The sequence below is a fragment of the Phyllobates terribilis genome, unplaced genomic scaffold (genome assembly GCF_046119375.1).
Source record: "Phyllobates terribilis strain yellow unplaced genomic scaffold, ASM4611937v1 Scaffold_1__5_contigs__length_1240528914, whole genome shotgun sequence".
In the NCBI taxonomy this organism is placed as follows: Eukaryota; Metazoa; Chordata; class Amphibia; order Anura; family Dendrobatidae; genus Phyllobates; species Phyllobates terribilis.
This window is the reverse complement of record NW_027362761.1, coordinates 913,426,418-913,452,454: the sequence shown is the minus strand read 5'-3', so window position 1 is coordinate 913,452,454 and position 26,037 is coordinate 913,426,418. Positions and strand designations below refer to the sequence as shown.

The following is a 26,037-nucleotide window of genomic DNA, read 5'->3' as shown; positions in this document are numbered from 1 at the left end:
CAAGTCATGGTTGAAGGATTCAAGGACCACGTTGGTTATGTGGGGCACCCAATCAATGGAATGTTTAATGTCACTTATAGAGAACAGCGCCATGCCCCAGCCTGTTGATAACACCCTCCATATTGTGGGCAAGGTCTATTTCAGTAGTAAGATAAGCTCAGTATGGCAAGTAACACATGCTAAATTTGGATTTCTTCTATACACTATGACTGCTCCTCTTGCGCCTCTCCTTTTTTACTCTGGCATCTATAGTTTCAAGGTTATTTTGCTTTTTCTTCCTGGTAAGACTTCTAGTATTGAAATGTATTGGATCTGACTCCAGTAATAGACTCTGAAAGTGACCGTGATTATTGACATGAGTTATGTGTAGCAAGCTAATGCTTCTGCTGCCCAGGGTAATGCTTGCTCTACCAGTGCCCAGGTCATGTTGTTAGGATGATAGGTAATAATGGGGTTATAAGAAATAACACCGGGTGCAAGGAAGTGACATCGGGTGATGGGGATTGACCAAAGATGACACTGAACGAACGCAGGTGATATGAAGTAACTGAGCTTGACAAGGAGTGATAAAGCGTGGTGGGTAACAGGATAAGTAGGGTATAGCAGAAACTATTAAAGAGTGACATAGAGTGAAGGCAAAGATGAATAATGGAGCAGAACCAGAGGTACAGGACTCGGAAGGAGAATCCAAATTGGAAAGGAGAGATATGAGGCACTACATACTGTGAGTCTTACATTAATTATATATGTATTTTACATTTTTCACCTAAAAATTTTTTAGCTTCTAATGTTTTTCAGTTTAGATGGCTCCAAGTTAATTGTTTTAGTCTGGAGCATTGTGTGTATGGTACTTTGCAGTTAAAGAAATCATACTGACCCTGTAATCCTTTTGATGTTAAAAGAAGATAATTTCTTACATAAAAAGTGCTAAAATTGACAACTTAATGGATGTCCGTTCACTGATCATGCTCATTTTATTAAATGATTAGGATATGTGCAGACAGTCAGGAGCCGCTGCGGGTTTGATGCTAAGTGTTTATGCAGCGTGAAACCCGCAGCGTCCAGATGTTACAGCATAGTGGATGGGATTTGTAGAAATCCCATACCCACTATGCGTCTCCATGCACCTGCGGCTCACCCGCGGACACGGACATGCGGCGTATGTTTCCTGACTGCAGCATCTCAATTTCTCTTGTGGAGTCGCTAGTGTCCGCAAGAGAAATTAGATCAATGCAATGTATAGGATGCGGTGAATCCACATGGTTCAGTGAACACAGCGCTGTGGACGCAACATAAAGTATACTGTGTCCACTGCGCTGCCTGTCAAGATCGTGTGCACATACCCTTAGACGTTTTTTCCGAGGCTTCCTGTTTCTGAGCTGGGATACTCTGATTAACCCTTTAACAAGCAGATATTTCCTCCTCTAGTATATTAACTCTTTGAAAGCTGCTATTAATACATCCAATTACATGGCTGGTTAATAAAAAAATTTGAATACTGTTATTTAAATACCGACACCTGACAAAATTGTTATCTGACTTTTAATTCATTTGCTGCTTATTGGGATATATTGATGGTCAAGTTTGTAGTTCATTTTTGGGGAATTTCTGATAAGTGATTGGGTTCCCCCATTGTATTCTGTGGATTTGTGACTTTATAAAATAACGAGCCAGAATAAACCTGATAAATGCTGCCTGATCTGAGCGTCTATACACACACATGCAGATTGCCTCTTCAGAGAGGAAGAGGACTTGAAGTCTCTGTGCGGATTTATTAGCAATATCTTTTGGAGAACACCTTATTTCGTCTACTGTCCTTTTTTGTGTTTTCTCATAAGTGATCGTATGATAGGTATTCATTAAACAAACGGAATAAACAGACAAAAAGCCAGTAAAATGAAAGGGGATTTCAACAAGGACCCAAAGCTTCCACAAAATCACCCGAAATACTTTTATATATGTCAGTTTATCTTTAAAAACTGTGTTAGGGAGTAATTCACCACAAGTTGATGACGCACCAGAACCAGTCTCTTTCCAGTTAGTGCTTTCCATTTTTTTACATGGTAGTAAGAGGAATTTTCTGATTGGATAGCTGCGCCCAATTTTCTACTTATTAAACTTGTGAAATTTCACATACTGAGGTTTATGTTCTGGAAACAAGACTGAGGTTTATTAGCTGAGGGACCAGAATACTTAATATACCTTTGGCTAATGATGCCCGTACACCTTTATTAGATCTCTTTATACCTTTATTAGAGGACTAATGCACCTGTGCGCTTGGCTTGGCCACGCTAGCTTGTGTTTTCAGTGGGAGGAGGGATGTACGCTGCCAATAAACACTGCTAGCAGTAGCTTATCTCCTGGGTGAGTAAAGAATTGGACATGTTGAAATCCATCATGCCTGATTCTTCTTTCCCCTAACATCTGTTCTTAACTTGTTTTCACAATCCCTTTATCACCTATCAATAAGATAGATTATAACTTATTTATCAGTGGGGTGACAACTGCTGGGACCAGCACCAGTTGCCAGAACAGGGCATTTTTATTCTCCTTAGTATGGAGCAGCAGTCCGCATACTTGACTTTCATTATGGGCCTGCCAAGCCCATTCCTTATGGAGCTTCCCATTCCTTACAGGCCTGCCAAGTGCTTTTTACGGCAGCAAAAGAATGAATGGAACGGCGGTCAATCATGCATACTGCTGCTCCATTCTAATGGGGATTACAATGCCTGATCAAGGATAAAAATTCCTAGTTCTGCCGATTGGTGCTGGTTCTAGTGGACAGATCCCCACCTATCAATCCAGCAATAGCATTAAACCTCACTTGTAGAAGGAATTACTGTTGACTTGTGCCAACTGGTTTCAAGGCAGCCATACTCTTTAAATAAATGTAATCTGAACCTACTGATTTTGGTGGGACTACTAACTAATGTCTATGATTGTGTTGTGACTCTCTCCCAGTGGCAGATGTGGAATAGAAGGATTACGCAGTTGTATTTCAGCATGCCCAATCCCCTAGTTCTACCCAGCGATATATGCAGGCAATCTCTGCATGTGTCACAGCTGTCAAACAGCCGTGACACTTGCAGCTTCGGCGACATTAAAAAAAAAAAATGCAGAGTACACCAAAATACTCGACGAGCACCCAAGCGTGCTCGCCGAAAGAGTTTAGGAAACATACTCGCTCAGCACTACTCCTAAGTTTTACTCTTTTTTTATTTTTTGAAAATGTCTAAAATATGCAGGTAATTCAACATTCTCTGCTAAGGATCAGAGATCATTCACTTGCTTAATAGTGTTTTGGTTGAAGTGAGGACAAAAGTTTTTGGAGACTGGTATAGAGTAATATTCTTTTTATTCACAGATGTGTACTTCTCCCTCTTCTGGCCTTGAATGCTCCTCCTCAAAGTCTTCTACTGGTGGTTGATTCAGTTGATGAAGGATGCAATGTTACAGAAGGAGAACTCCGACCATCTGGCTTATCTGGAACCATTGCTGATCTTCTAGCAACTCACCATGAGTTCTTTCCACCGTGGCTGCTTCTTATTTGTTCGGCCCGCAAACAGAGCAGAACAGTCACTAAAATGTTTACAGGTACGTATTAAAGGAGATGTCCAAGACATTTCATTCTGATCCTTGTCCTGCTAAAGTTGTGGATGAAACTTTTTCATTTCCAGACTGCTAGGTTCCTTGTTTCCCCACAAGCAAGAGTTGTCAAGATGATGCCTTGTCACATATATAATATTGGAAATAAGGTGTGCAATTCTTTAATGGGTTAATACTTAGTTGCCATCACAACAAAGAAAATACAATAACTAGAGTTTCTTGGAAGCCACCTTCTTCTACTTCCCGACAGTCATGGTTCCTCTGGAGTAACTTTTATGTCTGTGGTAAAGTTGCTTAAAGATAAATTCCAGCAAACCGGTCACATGTTTTATCGTGGCCTTTCATTTTTTAATCGTGTCAGCCTTTTCTTTCTTTAATGGCTATTAAAATCACTTGCTTTATTGTCCCAGCCTGTAAGCAACAAGATAATTTATGGGTTTTGCAGAGTTATGTTAACTATGTAAGTTTAACAAAGCGGGCCCCAGAGTTTAGTGAAAGACCCCTTTGCTATTTATGAAACTGCCTGAGGCCATGCTTTGCTGGTTGCTCTCTTTGGTGGCTAAAGGTCACTCTGCCATTATGTGAGGGAATGAAAGTGCTGAAAGTAGCCATAAAGCTTACATGTGCATAGAAAACTAGAAGGGCAGATAGCAAAATCAATGGTGAGAAGGGGTTTCATACTAAGACACTCAACACTATGGAAAACAAAGTCTTGAATCCCGTCAAAATCAGTTTGTTGAGAGTCTCAGAAACTGGATGATTAGCTGATGGGAACGAAGTTTTAGAGTGGATTCACACAGCTTATTTTTTACTGCAAATGTGGCCACAGAGAATCCTCTGCAAAATAAATATGCACATACATGTTGTAAGCCAGTGGCAATTCCGCACATGCAGATTTTGTGGCAAATTCTGAGCGAAAAAAAATATGCCACCGTAAAGGCCTATTTACACTGGTTGATAATCCATCAGATTCTATTCCAAAGGTAATGACCAGTCTTCCTCAATGTGAACGGGTTGAGCGACTGAATGATGTGTCAAAATCGCTCGTTCATCGTGCATGATATTGTTTAGTTGAGCAAAAAAATTCTTTTTATTATCGAAAATTGTGTAATGTGAATCGAGATTGATCGCTCGTTCAAAGATTTGACTGATGAAGAGAAGTAGAGATTCATGTCCTAAATAGGGTTCACGGTGTTCCAAGGCATTGGTTCAGTAGCAGTTGGAGCGACTACATATTTGTAATTGGCAAAAAACTTCTTGCTTCGTTAATCCGATTGAATTTTCTTAATACAGTATCAATGGAATTTTTTTGTACAATATTTTGAGTTCCTGTTTTCAAAATAGTTAGTACGATTTATGGGATTTGAGTGTTAGACACCTACACTTCTTCAGATTATCTGTCTTTGTGAACACAATGCACGATGTTCAATGTTACGATGGATCAGTTGCTAGTCAACCATTCCATTCACGATTCTTGTCCTGTGTAAACACTTCTGACATTATTTGCTCGTTGTGAGTTACGATCGCATCTTCCATGTCTGAACGATTATCGGCTTGTGTAAACAAAGTCTTAAAGTAATGATAATCCTGTTATAATGCTTGAAATGTGCCACAGACTGCTTATTTTTCAACATCAGACACTTTTTCTTGGCGAAGTATGAAGATGACCTGGTGCATTGGTCTTCATAATATCCTTGCCTTTTCCTATGAGTGACTTGGAAGATGTAATTTAGGACCTTTGGATAGGAAGTAAAAAACCTTTGACAACACACATAAAACATAGCTGCATCTGGTTGTAATTATTTAGGAACTGGGGTAAGTGCAGCCCTTACAAGCTTTCATTTGCACTTTACAGTTATCTGGATGCTGCTGCTATAACATGGCCTCCTTTACTGGCATATGATTACTTCTATTAGGACAGCTGGCTTATTATGGACATCTACCTGAACATCCTGGGTTCGTAGATTCAAGGGGATTTCTCAATAAGCTTTAGTGAATCCTAATGTTTTCTGCATTAGCAGTACAAGGAACTGATGCCATAAATGTATCATCTTTATGTAAGTAGATAGGGGCCCAATTCATTAAAGTGTTTTAGCCAGTAAGGCTGTCTAATATTTTCCAAAGCAGTAGTTAATAATCAATCTCAAGCATTTATGCCAAATGCACTAGATATCCAGTAAATACTTTAGAAATGCAAGTCCTTCTTCAAGACCCTCAGCTGGGGTGAGAATGGGGGTCAGGCGATTCTCCAGTTCATTTGAACCCCATTTTTCATAAAGTTTGATGGGGAGTGGAGGCTGAGTGGCGAGTTGAGGGTCCCGGCTCCTGCCATATATGAATGAAACCTAATAGAGCTGAAAAGCAGCCAACCAGCCAAGTCAATGGGAGCATTTTTAAGAGCGCATCTTGAGTTCTGTTGATGCCGAGCTTTTATAAACAATGTTCCTTTTACCACGATTTGAGAACTTGTAACATTAGATTATGTGGATATTTTCTCCGAAGTTACTTAAAGGCGTAGTCTAGAGGCGCTCCTAGGGGAAATCCTGGATCTGTAAATCTGTCACAGGATGTGTTTATCTGTAAGTACAGTGCAGGACTTGTAAACAGGATAGTGCACATATTGAAGATGCTCACCTTTAAAGAATTGGTTCAGCATTTTGTCCCATCCCTGCATTCCCCTTCTAATTGCCTGTCACGATGTGTACTTTTATATATGTGTATATATATTTATTTATATATAAATATATATTGTTCTTACTTCCCTGATGTCAAGCCTCTAACTTGGTTCTCTTCAGTCTTCACCTTGAATCTTATATTGCATTTTTTCCCTTTTTGCTCTACTATCAATCCCGTGATGCACCAATTCAGCATCATATTTGCAACTAGAACCAGTACCTACCTGCTGTGGTAAACAGTGTGATTATCCTTCCTTCTTTATTCTTATAAATAACTGCTATGTAGTCAGGGAGGCTGAATGGTCATCTCCTACATTACAATTGTGCAACAGGGGCTGTGTAATCATCATCATTATTTGTGATAAGAGTTTCTGTTTTTCCCTTGTGGATAATCTCAGTGGTACAGTCATTGCAATTTCAACCTACAAAAACTTCTGGCCACTTGGATAACACCTTTTAGAGAAAATAAAGGCATGTAAATTCCCAGTGGGTTACCATGATGTTGAGAAGAATACCATGAATTTTAAGATAGAAAGAACTTGTCTTATCTGCTGCAAAGTTATTGCAGTGAAATCTGCAGTGGTTTTGGCACTCATTTCACACTTTTTACCTTCAATGTGCCCACTGCTTAATTTCTCTTCAGCATGTACAAATTATTTAGGAAAATCTAATGTGTGCTCTTATACATTGCCTTGAACTGCAATCGTATAGCTTTATTTTGCCTACAGTACAGAATGGATCAACCATGCTACTAGTGGCACAGACATTTCTCCAAAGTGTCCCATGAGCTGTTTTTCAACACACCGCCAGGCCACATGTTGCTTGTGCTACCGTGAGCAGCCTCTGTGGCCTACGTATACTAGCATAGCCTGCAGTGTCTCCTGGTTTGATTGGTCGGCAATTGCAAAGGCAGCTGTCAGCAGCGGATCTTTAATGATTTGCATGTCCAAATGCATTCAGCATGGCAGAACATTCCTCAGACAACCATTAATAAACTCATTGATAGCATGTCGAGGCTTGTAAGTATATGTGTGCATTTCTGCCCATGGTCATCGTACCTAATACTGAATAAATTAGATGTTTTGAAAATGTTTCCATTTTTTTCATTGCTTGCATATTATTAAGATGTCTATTGATCCTGTGATTTCCATTATTCCTTGAAATTTCCTTGGTGTTGCAGTTTCAATGTTGAGAAGTGTTATTTGGGAACTTAATATATTTCTAGAATGCCTCAAGATTAAAGAATTTTCTAGGATTGGAAAGAAAAGGTTTTGAATTTTTCAGATGCAGCAGCATGTTTGTTCATTAGGTGTGTCTGAAATTGTAGTTTTTATCTATTCAGAAGAGGTGAGCCATTCGATTTTGCGCTGCCCTTGTCTGAGAACGACCTTTTTGATAGGTCAAAACGTTGTTACCTTTTTATATGACAGAATAAATTTTGTTTTACTTTTTCACCCGGGACTTGGACACTGTCTCTTACTACTTAATGGAGTATCTACAAGTGGGTTCCTTGGCGTTTTCGACTTTACGTCCATTGATAGTGCTGCTGGTTGCTTTCTTCCTTCCTGGTCTGTCTTCCAGTCTGGTCCACTGTCGCAGCCAGTCTTCACTTCTGCACCCACCATCCTCAGCGATTTGTGTCGCTTACTGAGCCCTACAATCCACATCATGACGCTGCATAAGGCCTAATGACTAGTCCTCATAAAACATAATGATGCTGCATAGCCTAGTATGTGGTTGTTTTGACCAAGATGCCGGGTGCAGAAGTGCAGACACTGAGGACCGGACAGAATTCTAGGCCAGGACACACAAATGAAATTGCTCAGCTTCACTATTCGGGTGTACCTGGTACTGCAGTTTGGTCCCATTTACCTATACAGATATTTCATTCCAGTATGTAGTTGAGGAGCTGCACAAAAGTAGATGACGTCAGGGACAGCGGAGAATTGGTCATGTGAGTAACTGCATGTTTACATGGTATTTACAGTACCAGCAAAGTGTTTTTGATTAGAATGCTGGCATCAGAAATGGATAGAGGGACAGAAGTGGCGCAAATTCACAGATCAACTTTTTCCAAGAATAGCTAGTGGCCAACCCCTTCAAACTAGTCAACAATATCAGCTACGTTTGCTATAAGGATATGGCTGATATTTTGTAAGTTTTCCATTAAGACAATCTGCAGTTTTACTGTATTACAGTAGCAGTAAAGTGGATAAGATATTAACAAATCTCATCCACACTGTGAAAAATCTGTGCTGTAATTGACATGCTGCATTGATTATAAATCTACCGCATATTGTTTTCTGCTGATCTTCACTGTGAATTTTCCCCTTTTGTAGTGCATTCAGGGAAATCTGGAACAAAATCCTAATGAAAAACATGCACAATTTTTCTGGTTATTTGACATACATTTTTCTACTGCATATCTGAAGCAAAGTATCCTTAAAGGGGTGCTTAGTCACCTGGTTTATGCTTTACAATCTGTGGGCAGCATGAAATGGGGGGGAAAGACCCTTCCAGCTTCATATGTCACTTATTGGCATTCTTGCTGTAATTTCAAATAAAAAATCTGTTACCTGCTGCAGCTATGCTAGTCCTCTCAAAGATGAGCACTGCCTAACTCTTCCTGATCCAGTGATTGACCGCTTTCTGGATGTATTGTGTATACGCAGAAAGTTGTCAATCAGTTAATGGGTCGAGTATATTCGGAGCTTATACAGTGGCATGTAAAAGTTAGTGCACCCCTGGTCAGAATTGCTGTTATTGTGAACAGTTAAGCAAGTTGAAGATGAAATGATCTCTGAAAGGGCTGAAGCTAAATATGACACATTTCCTTTGTATGTTAGGCAAAGAAAATAAAAAATCTTCTCTCTCTCTCTCTCTCTCTCTATATATATCTATCTATCTACTGTATCTATGCACACACTGGTCCAAAAGTAGGTGGCCAGAAAATAATAACATTTATTTTGATTTATAATTATATTTACTAACACGCATAACATTGACAATTAAATTTTATTCTGAAGAATAATACAAAAGCCCTTAAATTTTTATCAACGCCGGTGCTCAAACTGTTTTCCGTTACAATTTGCGCAGCTTTGAAGTCTGCCTCTTACGCTTCGACAAACTTTTTTGCACAAGTCTCTTTGGGTATTAATTTCTTGAAATGCATCTTTTTTTTTTTTTTCAAATCACTGACACTTTTTGGTTTTCAACTATAAACTTTTGTCCTTGAGTACTCCCCAAAAGAAAAAATCCATTGGGGTCAAGTCTTGGGAACGTGCCGGCCAATCAAGTGGGCCTCTTCGGCCAATCCATTTATTAGGAAATGTTTCATCAAGATACTCGCGGACTACTCTTGAATAATGTGGAGGGGCCCCATCTTGTTGGAAATAAAGGTCATTTGAATTAGGCTGTTGCTGTAACTGGGGAACAACTTGATTCATTAGAATTTTGAGATACTTATCTCCTGTGACTGTGCCATCAAAAAATATTGGTCCTAAAACACCAAAACTTGAAATACCCCCCCCCCCCCCCCAAACATTGACACCAGGCTCATTTAGTTGTTGCTAAAAGAAAGAAGCTTCATTACTCCACATAATGTTATCTAAAATTACTGGATTTTCTTCAATTTCGTTGAGCATAATCTCACTAAATTGAAGCCGCCTGTCTGGATCATCCTCCAATAAACCATGAATTAGACGTGGACGATAAGCTTTCCACCCAATAGATTTCAGGATTCGCATGATAGAAGCTCGTGAAATTCCCAATTCCAAAGAGGCTCTTCTGGTGGACTCTTTTGGACTCTGAACAAATGTTTCAGCAACAAGTTGTTTATTATCTTCTGTACAGACTGTTTTGGGTCGACCAGTTTTTGGAGCATTAAGGATTGAGCCAGTGGCATTGAATTTGTCACGAATGCGGTAAATGGTTTGTCTCTTTGGGGCTTGAGTACCAAATGTTTCAACCCAATTTGCTCTAACGGTTTCAGCATTTTGAGATTTCCAATACTCTGTTAAAATTCATTTTCTTTGATCTGTATTTAAATCATTTGCCATTATGTGTTATCTGAAAAGAAAACAGATTTGGGGGAGATCTATCTGTGAAAACTAGATCTGTGAAACTGGCTCAGTTGCCCTTAGCAACCAATCAGATTCCACCTTTCATTTTCCAAAGAGTCTGTGAGGAATGAAAAGTGGAATCTGATTGGTTGCTAAGGGCAACTGAGCCAGTTTCACTTTACACCATGTTTGATAAATCTCTTCCTTCATAACCTTATTACAGTTTCGGTCCACCTACTTTTGGACCACCGTGTACGTATGAATGTATGTGTGTGTATGTATATGTGTGTGTGTGTGTGTGTGTGTATGTATGTATGTATATATATATATATATATATATATATATATATATATATATAATACACACAGACAGACGGGTGTATGTATAGAGATATGTATGTATATCTATATATATATATATATATGTGTGTGTATGTATATATATATATAAATTGCTGCTGCTACTATAATAATTTTTTTACATTTTAAAATTTACAAAAAGCAAAATAGGCCGATGCAAAAGTTTGGGCACCCTGCTTGGTTAGTAACTAGTAGCACCCCTTTTTGGAAGTATCACATCTTGCAAACACTTCTTTTAGCCAGCCAAGTCTTTCAGTTCTTATTTTCATACATTCTTCCTTGGAAAATTCTTCCAGTTCGGTGAGATTCCTGGGTCGTCTTGCATGCACTGCTGTTTTGAGGTCTAGCCACAGATTTTCAATGATGTTTAGATCAGGGGACTGTGAGGGTCATTGTAAAACCTTCAACTTGCACCTTTTGCGGTAGTCTATTGTGAATTTTAACATGTTTAGGATCATTATCCCTGTGTAGAAGCCATCCTCTTTTCAGCTTCAGCTTTCTTACAGATGGTGTTATGTTTACATTAAGAATTGTTGAAATTTCATTGAATCCATTCTTCCCTCTACCTGTGAAATGTTCCCCGTGCCATTGACTGCAACACAACCCCAAAGCATGAGTGATCCACCCCCATGCGAAATAGTTGGCGATATGTTTTTTTCCTGAAATTCTGTGTCCTTTATTTTTCTCCACACACACACCTTTATCATTGTGGCCAAAGAGTTCTATTTTAACCTCATCGGTCCACAGGACTTGTTTCCAAGATGCATCAAGCTTATTTAGATGTCCTTTTGCATACTTCTGATGCTGAATTTTATGGTGAGGACGCAGGAGAGGTTTCCTTTTGATGACTCTTCCATGAAGGCAATATTTGTGCAGGTGTGAACAGAAGAACAAGGTACCACAACTCCAGAGTCTGCTAAATCTTTCTGGAGGTCGTTTGCAGTCAAGCGGGGGTTCTGATTTGACTCTCTAGCAATCACTGAAATTTTTAGTGAACAAGGCTATAACCGCTGGCTGCTTTGATAAAAATGGAATTGTTCTACATAAAAGATGCTAAGAAGAGGAAGGAATACTTTTCATTAGATGCCTTGGTTGCAACTCTTGACATGTAGCGAGATTTTGACTGTGCAGTGTAATTATTTTCAATGGTTATTCATAAGTTGTACAAATCCGCATTGCGTTAAGTCTACTGAACATCCCTATTGACAGTAATGGATATTTTTCGAAGATAGACTTATGCTTAGAAACTAACACTAATTGTTTGCGGATCAGGTTTTCATGTTGGGCGCAGGATGAGCTGCTGTTTAGGATTCCAAGAAATGAAGAGGAAAGGGTTAGTCGAAATGGAATGCGTCTAATGATTAATGTCCCGCTTGTTCCAAGAAAGCTTAGACAAAGGCCTCTGTGGTAATGAGAAACAGCTGTTAACTTGGCATTAGATAACTCTTAAAGGTGTAATCGCCAAGCACATATTGATCGTCTTTACCAAAGTTCACGGTAAGTGATAAATAAAGCAGTTTTCTGGCTCATGAGTTTAACTTTCAGTACTTTATGTACACTGTTCTAGGTCTGAATGCTGAGATCCTGGTTTGACCATGTGTACATCACTTTTGCCACTAGAAATCTGTTTTATACATGTGATGCTTTATCGGAAGGATACTGAAAAAATGCACAGACTTCAAGGTTTTCTTAAAACATTCAGAACAGAGTATGTCACTGAATTTCGTAGCTATTGATGTGGATAATTCTTGTATTAAAAGCACGTGTCATTACTGCCACGTGTCATTACTGTCACTCTTTTATTGTGGGCATGCTGGGTGACCTGTGCAAAGGTCACTGAGCAGGAAGGTGGAGGAGGAGAGCGGTGTCCATTATTGTAATGGGTGTGCTTTTGTGTTCTCTAGATATACAGTGGTGTCAGTGTCAAAATATGTCTTGACCTAAGTTTTGGCATGTTAGCCGTTTACCAAAACATATTCAAGATAGTTAGGCCACGTGCACACGTTGAGTATTTGAGTTTTTTACCTCATTATTTGTAAGCCAAAACCAGAAGTGAAACAATCAGAAGAAAAGTGTAATAGAGACACATTCACCACTTCTGCATCTTTTTACCCACTCCTGGTTTTGGCTTAAAAAATACTGAGGTAAAAAATTCACCAAATACTCAATTTCTGCACGTGGCCTTATATAATCAATATGGACTTAAAATGCAGACTCTGTGTTTTCATTTGAGGGTATTCCTATCCTAATTGATCCTAATTGGAGAAAGGGTTTATGAAATACAGCTCTTTAATATGTAGCTTTTAAAAAGGACCAAAAGTAATTGGACAATTATTGCAAAAACTCTTGAATAGGCTGCATGGGCTATTCCATAAAAGGTCCGGATCTGATTCCAGGTGTAGCATTTGCATTTGAAAGCTGTTGCTGTGAACCCACAATATGCGGTCAAAGGAGCTCTCAATGGAAGAAAAACAGACCATCATTAACCTGAAAAAAAAAAAGAAATCCATTAGAGAGAGCAGAAATGTTAGGATTGGTTAAATCAACAGTTTGGTACATTCTGCAAAAAATAGAGCGTACTGGTGAGCTTGGAAACTCTTTAAAGGCCAGGACATCCACGGAAGACAACAGTGGTGGATGATCACAGAATTCTTTCCATGGTGAAGAAAACCTTTTCACAACATCCATCCAAGTGAAGAACACTCCAGGAAGTAGGTGTTTCAGTATCTAAGTCTACCATAAAGAGAAGACTTCATGAGAGTAAATACAGAGGGTTCACCAAAAGGCGCAAACCATTAAATCAGCCTTAAAAATAGGCCAGATTCGGCTGCACCAAAAAAAAAACATCTAAAGAAGCCAGCTCCGTCATGGAAAAGCATTCTTTGGACAGATGAAACTAAGATCAACCTGTACCAGAATGATGGGAAGAAGAAAATATGGAGAAGGCTTGGAACAGCTCATCATGCAAAGTACACCACCTCATCTGTAAATCATGGTAGAAGCAGTGTGATAGAATGGGCATGCATGGCTTTCAATGGTACTGGGTCACTAGTGTCTATTGATGATGTGACTGAAGACCGAAGAAGCCGGATGAATTGTGAACTGTACAGGGCTATACTTTCTGCTCCGATTCAGCCAAATGCAACAAGGTTGATTAACGGTGCTTCACAGGACGAAGTGGAATATTGTACAAAGGCCAAGTCAATCACCAAATCTCAACCCATCGAGCATGCATTTCACATGCTTAAGGTAAAACTAAAGGCAGAAATACCCACAAACAAATAACTGAAGTTAGCAATAAAGGCTAAGCAAAAGTATCACAAAGGAAGAAACCCACTGTTTGGTGACGTCCATGGCTTCCAGTTGCTATGCTTAGCACCTTAAGCCAATCCATCTGCCCCCACCCCACCCCACCTCACAGCATGCAGTCTCATAGGGAAGGCAAGGAACTTCAGCTGCAAGGCCCACCTCACTGACTCCTGTGTTCTGTATTACTGCAGATGGATTTATTGGTGACTGAGGTTTCTGAGCAGCCACAGAAGGCAGGGGAATGGTTGCCTTCCTTAAAGGGAACCTATAAATTGACTCACAATGTCCAAATCACGGGCAGCATGAATCAGTCTGGCTACATGATAGCAACCAGGTATATATCTCTCTAAAATGCTACAGTGTTTCAGAGAAAGTAGAAGATCTGACTGTGGACCATAGCCGGAGACTGGACTAGTCTGGCACTGCCTGTGGCTGGCTCCTCTCAACGCCGGCGATTGACATAATGAACATACTTGGCTTCACCCGTGCAGTTTAGGGCTCTTTCAGACGTCCGCGACCATCCGTCGGATCTCTGATCACAATGCATGGACTGGCAGAGCGTCTCCTGACCTGAGCATGACAACTTCATATATTTCCATGAGGCTGTCGTGCTCCGTTCAGGACCTGCGCGGTCAGTCCATTCCTTGTGATTAGTGATCAGATGGATGATCGCGAATGGATGAAAGAGCTCTTATGCTGCCCTTGGTTTGGCCATTGTGAATCAGATGATTAGGTTCCCTGTAAAACAGTATATTATGAAGTTTCATATAAAATCAAATATACTGATTTAAGCAAATATGTAATTTCTTAAATCATTATATATGGACCAGTCTAACAAAGTGAAAGCAGGCTGAGTATATGCACAGTGCTGAGTTTATTCACATGTGAACTTAGTCTTGTGAGTACAGTCCCTAATTTTTACATCATGTCTATTTTTGAACTTGTTAAAAATAACATTGTGAAATCTAATCCAACTGGATTGTCTAGGATTTTAGTGGCAATGCCATACTGTTTAGTCATATGGAGAATTTTGGGTTTTGTGGAGGTTGTCGAGGTAACGGTGAGTTGCTGTATAGACAACAGGTGTTGTGCCAGGTGCAAGGCTTTTCTGTTTTCTTAGTTTTCTCGGAATAAATGCTTACCTAGGCTGTTTTAAGACCAGGTGTGACATTCTCTTCAGAAAAAGATCTGTTGTGCTACACAAGGACCCCCGGTTTCAAAGAAAGTGGCTTTTAAAAAGCTCTACTGCTCTCCATGTCTATGATAAGGTGCTTACTCATTAACCTATGTAGTGTGTGCATTGTGAGATATGTCCTCTTAGGGGTCAGAGTGGGCGTCCTGGAAGGAGCTCCTAGCCCCGAGAACAACTGTTTGATCCTATGTAGGATTATGTTGCATACTGTGAAATGGGAGCATTATATAACTCTTGGTGTGCATACTATATGAATTATTGCTGCTTTAGATTCACATAGCTGATGGTCTTAAAGGGGCTGTCCACTACTTTACAGTTAACCGGACAGCTGATACATGCTGCCCATGGATCAGAGACTGGCTACACGATCTCATCCAAGTATAACTCTGTAACACTGCCAGGGGCCGAGCCATGTTGGAGACTAGTCAGACAAATGAATGGGAAGCTAGTCAGACAGTCAGGTCCTTGGCGACTTCTCCCTGCTCGCTACCCTGGATTGGCATGTCTCTGTCTATACACGCACGTAGGCAGAGACCTGTCAGTTACTGGCAGAGGGCGGAAAGAAGCCATTGGGCATCCACCTGTTTGACTAGTCTCCAATGCTGCTCAGTCCCCCGCAGCGTTTCAGATTCAAAGATACCTGGCGGAGATCATGCAGCCAGTACCTTACACATGCTGCCTCTGAATTGGGCAACATGTATCAACTGTCAGGTTCTCTTTAATGAAATGATGACCTCCGGATAGGTCATCAATATCCGTTCAGTGGATGTCCAGCCTTGGCGCCCTGACCTTTCCGCTGTTATCAGAGGCTAGATGTAAACAATGTATGGAGCCAGGACAATACAGCTGCACACACTGTTTAGTGGCCACTCCTGGGTACTGCAGCTCAGGTCCTATTCCTTTTGAAACACAACTCCTTTAGGGTATTGTATAACCTATAATATTTATGCTTAAATCCAGATACTGATAGATTTTTTTTTTCTAATCTGCCTTTACTTTCTAGCAAAAATCAAAGAAACTTCGGCACTCCAATGTAGATGCACAAAAAATTATATTTTATTGTATCGGTAGAAACCCCACAGAAAGTAGATCGGCCAACGTTTTGACCTAAAAGGTCTTTATCAGGGCCTTTTCTAAGCATAAATGAAAAAATGCATGTTTTAATAAATCAGGAATTAAACCAACATTGTCTGTACACAGGTCGGGGGTATATTGTATGTAATATGACACAAGGTCTAATTAATTTACATAATAAAGAAAAATTAAAACATAAAAAAATAGCAGATAAGAAATAAGATCACCATGCATAATATATAGGGGGCTATCTTCAATAAGTGTGCCTTCTACTTAGAGGCACTATAGAATGCCTGCCTCTCCAGATTCCCTCTCTCTCCTTTTTTCCCCCATGGAACATCCTTTGTCTATTAATTGATTTTGATGATACTTGGCTTTTGTGACTACACATTATTTCATGTATACCATGAAGCCTAGCCCTTTATTAAAGTATGTCTCTTGTTTTATGCCATTTCTTCATTGTGCATCTACATTGGAGTGCCAAAGTTTCTTTGATTTTTGCTAGTAATATATTACTTCAGAGCACCCATTTATTTGACAGTGAAGCGATCCCTTACTTCATTGATCTGCCTTTACTTTCTGTTACTAGATTTTTTTTTTTTTTCGTACATGGTTATGGGGTGGCTGTCTTAAGCCTTAAATCTCCAATTCACTTCAGATCGTTCGGTCGACACCTTCCTTGCCCGAGACTTTCATACACAGAAGGGCTCTCTTGTTCTACATTAGCTGGTCACTGTCAAATTCTTCTGGTGTCAGCTAATCTCATGGAGAACTGAAATCAGACATGCCAGATCGTTGCAGGGGTTGTCCAAATTAAAAGGGATTGGAATATTAATAATTTTCACTATTGGATATGTTTAAAAAAATGTTCCTGTGCTGAGATAATCTTATAAATGAGCCCCTGCTGTGTACTGTGTAATGGCTGTGTCTGACCGTACAGGAACATGGTCTGAACATACCCCAGCTCCTGGGCAGGGGGAGGAAGCAAAAGAGGATACAGACATTACAGCAGGGAATCTTAAATGTTGCTTTCTGTGAGGTAAAACATTTCCCTGCCAGTTTAAAAACATGTTTTACCTCACAGAAAGAATCAACTGTGATCCCATACTGTGCTATCTGTATACTCTTTTTCCCCAACAGTGATCTTTTAGGGGCCCTTATACACATTACTGTCGGCTGAACACGTACCTAATGGCTGGTTTGGTTTAATGTTTATGGGGGGGCCTTTAGCCTCTTGTAACCGCAGATAAGATATAGTTTACAGCAGCTACATGGAGTGTGAGAAACAATAAATTGGAGATGTTCACTGGCTTCTGCGGAGAATTTTCTAGGCATGTTCTGTGACCTCATTAAACAAGTGATGTAAAGGATAGGCAGATAATGTATATCTATATCTGTATAAATAATTCATTAGGGGGATCACCCACATAGTGGTAGATGTATGTCTGCTGGAGGGATTGTATAGACCAGTCAAAGAAGAATCAAACCAATACAAACAGACCGAATGAGGGGTCTGAATATAGATAATTACTAGTAAAATACCTTTGTTAATACAAGTGGGTACGTGGTGGCAAAGAAAAGAGAGCACACACACTTTAAAATTAGTAACAGAGTACCCAAAAAGGGTTTAAACAGTAAATACTGCTGCAGGACAGACAAAAAAAATCAATTTATTATGAAAAATCTTAAATTTGTTTGTGTAACACTTAATGCATATATATTAGTCAGATGGGGCATAAGGTGCAAGGAGTGCCAACAATAAGCATGATGAACAGATTTTAGCAAAAGGAAGCGTGTAATGATTAGATACAGTTGTGCTCAAAAGTTTACATACCCCAGCAGAATTTTTCCTTTCTTGGCCTTGTTTCAGAGAATATGAATGATAGCAAAAAAACTTTTTCTCCACTCATGGTTATTGGTTGGGTGAAGTGATTTATTGTCAAACTACTGTTTTCTCTCTTTAAATCTTAATGACAACTAAAAACATCCAAATGACCCTGTATTGACCCCTCTAACATCAATGAAAGCTTGAAGTTTTTTGTGGTAATTGTGGATGAGGTTCTTTAATTTCTCAGATGGTAATGCTGCCTATTTTTCTTGGCAAAAATCCTCCAGTTCCTGTAAATTCCTGGGCTGTCTAGCATGAACTACGTGCTTGAGATCTCCCCAGAGTGGCTCAATGATATTGAGGTCAGGAGACTGAGATGGCCACTCCAGAACCTTCACTTTGTTCTGATGTAGCCAATGACAGGTCGACTTAGCATTGTCATGTTGGAATGTCCAAGTACGTCCCATGCGCAGCTTCCGGGTTGATGAGTGCAAATTTGCCTTCAGTATTTGCTGATAACGTGCTGCATTAATCTTTCCTTCAACTTTTACCAAGTTTCCCGTGCCTTTGTAGCTCACACATCCCCAAAACATCAGCGATCCACCTCTGTGCTTTACTGTGGGAATAGTGTTCCTTTCATCATAGGCCTTGTTGACCTCTCTCGAAATGTAACGTTTATGGTTGTGGCCAAAAAGTTCAATTTTCGTCTCATCACTCAAAATTACCTTGTTCCAGAAATTTTGAGGCTGGTCTCCGTGCTGTTTGGTGTATTGTAAGCAAGATACTTTGTGGCATTTGGGCAGTAATGGCTTTCTCCTGGCGACTCGACCATGCAGCCGATTTTTTCTTCAAGTGCCTCCTTATTGTGCATCTTGAAACAGCCACACTGCTAGTTTTCAGAGAGTCCTGAATTTCAGCTGATGGTATTTGTGGGTTTTCTTTGCATCATGAACAATTTTCCTGGCAGTTGTGGCTGAAATTGTTGGTGGTCTACCTGACTGTGGTTTGGTTTTTACAGAGCCCCTGATTTTCCATTTGTTAATCACTGTTTGAACGCTGCTGACTGGCATTATCCATTCCTTGGATTTTTTTGTATCCCTTTCCTGTGCTATACAGTTCAGCTACCTTTTCCCGTAGATCCAATGACAATTCTTTTGCTTTCCCCATGACTCACAATCCAGAAACGTCAGTGGCTGGATGAAAGATGCAAGAGTCTGTCTGGATCCCAGAAACTCACTCCGCTTTTAGGCACACACACTGATTACAAGCAAACAGGTCACAGGTGAGGATGTTTCCTTTAGTAGCCATTCAAACCCATTTGTGTCAAATTCTGAGCATATTATCAGGCCAAAATCATCAGGGTATGTGAACTTTTGATCAGGGTCATTTGGATGTTTTTAGTTGTCATTAAGATTTAAAAAGAAAACACCGTAGTATGACAATAATTGGCTTCACCCAACCAATAACCATGAGTGGAGAGAAAGTTTTTTTGTTATCATTCATATTCTCTAAAACAAGTCCAAGAAAGGAAAACTTCTACCAGGGATGTAAACTTTTGAACACATCTGTAAATATGTAAATACTAATAATTATAGTATGTAGTGTTGAGCGAGTATGTTCTATTAACCCTTTCGGCGAGTATGCTCGGGCCGAGCTCCGAGTATTTACAGCTGCTCGGTGATATGGTTGAATCGTTGAATCGCTCCCGTGTGCATGATTTGCGACTGTTTGACAGTTTTATTATATGTGAGGAATGTCTATTTCTTACACATTCCTCACATGTAATAAAGCTGTCAAACAGTTGCAAATCATGCACACGGGAGCGATTCAACGATTCAACCATATCACCGAGCAGCTGTAAATACTCTGACAGAACATACTCGCTCAACCCTAATAGTATGTACAGCCAATGAAATAATATAATAGAAGTAATTGCACAAGCCCTTAGCCCGATAGAAATCCTCAAAAAGTGTTCACAGTATATTGCACAGTCCATTACTAGTGTGGGTGTATAGTGCATAAATATGCCGTAATCAAGGAAGGTGGTGTAATCATACCTGGATCTGATGAGGTCCTGCAGAGAGTGTGGTGCTCACTCCGACGCGCGTATTGGTGCGTACCTTGGTCAAGGGTTTCTATTGTGACCTGTGTAGTGCTCATTGTGCATGTAGTGGGAGGAAGTGAACTGCAATGATCACACATTGTGAACAGTGTAATCTAGTGTTTTGTTGTTTTTTTCATTTTCTGAATATTTAATATATATAATCGTCTTATCCCGCCTGTCTGTCCAGGAAATCCCACGTCGCTGATTGGTCCGGCCGCGGCCAATGAGCGACGCGGGATTTCAGAAAAAGATGGCGGCCGTTAGCGTCTCATCTGCCGCACGGAGGTCAGAAGAAGGACCCCCGACCGGCGGCGCCGCTGACCTCCATGCGGCTACAGTCGGGAGATCAGCGGCCCGCTGATCTCCCGACGGCAAGTTTGAAGGGAGGACCGGGGAGCGGCGCCGCCAGTCGGGATACTTCTGCTGCGAGCAGCCGGTTATCTTCTGCAGCGCCGCTCCCCAGTCCTCACAAATACGATTCGCTGATTGGTCGCGGCCGCCACCCGCGACCAATCAGCGATTTTGGCGCCAAATTTAAACAACGCTCTGCTAATTGCGCCCGGTCGGCCGCATACAAATTCTAGAATACCCGATACGTTAGAATCAGGCCACCATCTAGTATTATATATATAGGTACATGTGTGTGTGTCAAGAAGGCCACACCGAGCCACCTGGCTTATGAAATTGTTGTTTATGAAACTTTTCTGGATTTTTGGTACTGTCAAGCTGTTCAAGATTCTTCCCAAACCATGTAATACCATGGTAGAGAGGAGTATGTTTGATTTTAAAGAAACATGGCTAATATATTTGTACTGTTGTAGCAGTAACTACTCTGCTGTGTAGCTAGTACAATATTAGTATGTTGCCACTATTTTAGGTGCACTTGATTAATACCGGCATCTAGCTGCAAAAACTTGTCTGTAGGTATAAGTTTCCTTGAAGTGGGCCAGTCTGCTGTAAGCACTAATTATAACGATTTGGGGCATCATTTGGTTCACTAGATCTCTGCACTGGAGCATATAAGCACAGTTTTTGAAGGTATTGGTAGGATAATGAGGGGTATGGCGTATATCCGACATGTTTCCACTTTTCTGTTAGCATGGCATGTGAACTGCTTGTAGTCAATATTGTGGCTGACGTGTTGTTTGCGAGGAGTTTTTTCTCACTTTTTATATACTAATGAAGGGACCGACAAGACATTACAATGTATACAAGTTGTCATTTTATTAGAGGCTCATAATTTTGTGATGTTGAATGTCAATATACATAACAGTAATTTCTCTGAAGCATCTTTGATGTGGCTGCTTAGATCAAAAACCAGCTAGCACAGAAACTCCATTTTTTTTTTGCGGTTTTAGCTTGAAGAGACACATCTGTGATTTCTGTGAAGCCTGCACAATTCCAGTTGTCTCCATGCCTGAATGTAAATGCAGCTTATTGGGAGCCATGAAAGCACAAGCGGCATCTTGTTTTTGTTTGGTATAAGTGGATATTGGAGTCATGTTATGTTTATTAATAAATAATAGAAAAGGACCCCCCTTTCTAGTGCTGGAGAGATGACAATCCCTCCCTCTGCTGTGAAGTATAGTGCCCTGTATTCTCCAGATAACATGCTTACGAGGGTATTTCCTAGGCGGTGCAGGGGGTCGTTGTGTGGTGTAGGTTTTATCTCTGCATGTGTTCTTACATGACATTGCAGCATATTGTTAGGAGAAGAGGTATTGAGTCATCCTACTAGTAGTGACAATGAGATGCACTGGTAGCCTGGGGTAGTTGTAACCTGTGAACGCCCTGTCACTAGAACCAGATATTACACCGTGGGACATATTATAGAAAAGGAATAGAATTTGAAAAAAAACACACGCAAATTCCCACCGGTGTATACATGAATTAACATTTTTGCTGGAGGAATTACTATGTAATGTACAGTGACCACAGAACCCGGGCTGCAAAACTGGTGCTTTGGATCAGTAAATCACCACTTTTTTTTCTCAATTTTTGTCCAAAAACTCTTCTGTTTAAAATTGGGAGAAGAATATGTCAGAATTCTTTTAATATGTGATTTCATTTCAAAACTGAAAATTTAATTTGCTAACTAAGACATGTAATTGTCTCCCTTTTTAAAGAGTTTTTTCCGTCAATGAAGGTTTTGTCATTCTAAAAACTACTTGGGTATTTCCAAGCACTTCTATAGTATTAAGGTATGTGCACACGATGCAGAAATGAAGCAGAAAATTTCTGCATCATTTCTGCATCTCCCTGGCAGAAAAAACGCATGCAGATTGTGCATGCGTTTTTCCTGCAGAATACATGAGGATCCACATGCAGATTCACATGCGTTTCCGCATGCAGATTGACAAGCGCTTTCCAGGCGATTTTAGCATCACTTGGAAAGTGCTTGATAACTAGGTCACACTATATAAATCCATGCAAACAGCATGGATTTATACAGTGTGAACCGAGAGAGTGTATATACTTACCTCCGATGGCCCGCGCTGTCCTGCTCAATCTGTTCTCCCTCGCCGGCAACTTTGAATTGAAAGACCTGCCGACGTCAGCGTCACGTGACCCGTCACATGACTCTGACGTCACCGCAGGTCCTACAACTCACTGCAAGTGCCGGGAACCAAGCGGGAGCGCTGCGCGGGCCGACAGATGGTAAGAATACATTTATTTTTTATTTTATTCTTCTTTAACAGCTTTTTTAATGGTACCTGGGTGTGGATGAGACTCTCCTCTCCTCCACACCCGGGTACCATCCGCACATTAGAACGCACCAATTACGCAAGTACAAATGCTGTCTTGCGGAATTGGCGCGTTCTAATGCAAGTCAATGGCGGCGAAATCGCCGCGTTTCCGCAAAATTGACATGCTGCGGATTTTTGACCGCAGCGTTAACGCTGCGGAAAAATCCGCATCATGGGCACAGCACATGCGGATTTCCATTGGGGAACCTTGCTTCCCTTCTACCATGCGTTTTTCATGCGTTTCCGCGGCGTTTACGCAACTGCAAAAACGCCGCGGAAACGCATGAAATACGCATCGTGTGAACACAGCCTAACATCATTAAAAGTTTCTTACCGAATTGTTGTTTCTCTGTGCGTTTCCTCGTGATCCCATCTCTTTACTTATTTCATGATTTCCTCAGTACACATAAAATTGTGGGTTATAGTTACATTTAGTGACAAAATGTACATTTGGGGGAGGAAAATTTTAACTTGATGGACCTCGGTCTTTATTCAACCTATGTGACATATATATATATATATATATATATATATATATAATATATATAGTACGGACCAAACGTTTGGACACACCTTCTCATTTAAAGATTTTTCTGTATTTTCATGACTTTGAAAATTGTACATTCACACTGAAGGCATCAAAACTATGAATTAACACATGTGAAATTATATACTTAGCAAAAAAGTGTGAAACAACTGAAAATATGTCTTATATTCTAGGTTCTTCAAAGTAGCCACCTTTTGCTTTGATGACTGCTTTGCACACTCTTGGCATTCTCTTGATGAGCTTCAAGAGGTAGTCACCGGAAATGGTTTTCACTTCACAGGTGTGCCCTGTCAGGTTTAATAAGTGGGATTTCTTGCCTTATAAATGGGGTTGGGACCATCAGTTGTGTTGTGCAGACGTCTGGTGGATACACAGCTGATAGTCCTACTGAATAGACTGTTAGCTGCTTTTTTCTTGCCATAATACAAATTCTAAGTAAAGAAAAACGAGTGGCCATCATTACTTTATGAAATGAAGGTCACTCAGTGTGAAAAATTGGGAAAACTTTGAAAGTGTCCCCAAGTGCAGTTGTAAAAACCATCAAGCGCTTCAAAGAAACTGGCTCACATGAGGACCTCCCGAGGAAAGGAAGACCAGTAGTCACCTCTGCTTCTGAGGATAAGTTTATCCAAGTCACCAGCCTCCGAAATCGCAGGTTAACAGCAGCTCAGATTAGAGCCAAGGTCAGTGCCACACAGAGTTCTAGCAGCAGACACATCTCTTCAACAACTGTTAAGAGGAGACTTTGTGCAGCAGGCCTTCATGGTAAAATAGCTGCTAGGAAACCACTGCTAAGGACAGGCAACAAGCAGAAGAGACTTGTTTGGGCTAAAGAACACAAGGAATGGACATTAGACCAGTGGAAATCTGTGCTTTGGTCTGATGAGTCCAAATTTGAGATCTTTGGTTCCAACCACCGTGTCTTTGTGCGACGCAGAAAAGGTGAATGGATGGACTCTACATGCCTGGTTCCCACCGTGAAGCATGGAGGAGGAGGTGTGATGGTGTGGGGGTGCTTTGCTGGTGACACTGTTGGGGATTTATTCAAAATTGAAGGCATACTGAACCAGCATGGCTACCACAGCATCTTGCAGCGGCATGCTATTCCATCCCATTTGCGTTTAGTTGGACCATCATTTATTTTTCAACAGGACAATGACCCCAAACACACCTCCAGGCTGTGTAAGGGCTATTTGACCAAGAAGGAGAGTGATGGGGTGCTACGCCAGATGACCTGGCCTCCACAGTCACCAGACCTGAAGAACCTAGAATATAAGACATATTTTCAGTTGTTTCACACTTTTTTGTTAAGTATATAATTCCACATGTGTTAATTCATAGTTTTGATGCCTTCAGTGTGAATGTACAATTTTCAATGTCATGAAAATACAGAAAAATCTTTAAATGATGTGTGTCCAAACTTTTGGTCTGTACTGTGTATATATGTATGTATATATATAATTATAATGTGTGTGTGTGTTGTATGCTTATTCCCACCTATTGCACTTCTCACTAATGATGGCACGTACTTGGGCTGGCTATAGTAATTTGCCTACATTGCCACACGTGTGGCAAGAGATTCAATTGGTGTAATAGGATATCCAGACTGGCTATGCCGGGAACAGATATGTTATTGGCGTGACTGTCAAGCAAAAGAGCGCTAACGGGAGAACTTCTAAGTTTAGTGATGAAGTTTTGGCACACCTACAAGCCAAAAGAGCCAAAAGTCCCAGAAGAAGATCTGTGTCAACAAGTGGATTATAATTAGATCATTAATTTGGTTTATCAAGCCCTCTAGACTATTTTTTTTTTTAGATTTTGGATAACCCCTTCGAAGATGATGAGTAATAAAAAATGGCAATACCAACTCCTTTCCCTGAAAAAAAAAACATTGTTGGTTTCATTGTGGCCTTCTTGATGGTTTTCATACTTGAGACATTCATTTTCATAGTAATCTGCAAATAAATTGGATATTCCATTGACTATGAAAGGAAGAGCCTAAATCCTCATCATGCAGTAGCCTCCTCCTATTGTTTACATCGGTGATCTGTGAACTTTGTCTCTCTCCATTTGTTTTTAGATCACAAGTCTCTACTTGTTGGGACAGTCTGCAGTCTCATGGCATGCTGGAAACCATAGCTTCAGCTGCAGAGTCACGATGTAGATCATTTCAGTATACGATGTGTATTGTTAGTTTAGTTTTGTTCTTCTGCATTGACGCTCTCTATAAGATAATCCGTTGAAAATTTAGATATCCCTTTTAATGATGAGGAAAAAAATGTATTTTGAGCAACCCTTTGATAAGGACTGGACATATTAAAGTTACCAGATATCTTAGTAATGTTATAGCAGTATTGCTCTCATTTGTCAAAAGCATTTTAGAGACCCTAAAATTATTTAGAAAAGGTTATGTTTCCCGAATACACCAAAAATGCGCTTTTTGCCTACTAAAAAATTCGGATGATGTTAAATGCTGCACAGTGTTGTGTTATCTTTGTAAGGCTGTGTGCACACTGTGGTTTTTTTAGGAGTCT

At 40.3% G+C, this 26,037-nt stretch overlaps 1 protein-coding gene across 4 annotated transcripts in view; it reads left to right on the top strand.

Annotated features, from left to right (window-relative positions):
- The window catches only part of ANKRD50 (ankyrin repeat domain containing 50), an 85,160-nt gene that overhangs the window by 44,670 nt on the left and 14,453 nt on the right, over nucleotides 1–26,037 (top strand). For 3 of the 4 annotated variants that reach the window (XM_073641452.1, XM_073641460.1, XM_073641469.1), the window contains exon 3: nucleotides 3,365–3,594. The exons of the other annotated variant lie outside the window; for it this stretch is intronic. In XM_073641452.1, coding sequence (XP_073497553.1) covers nucleotides 3,365–3,594 — 230 coding nt within the window. The remainder of the gene's footprint in view (nucleotides 1–3,364; nucleotides 3,595–26,037) is intronic. 4 annotated transcript variants of the gene reach the window in all.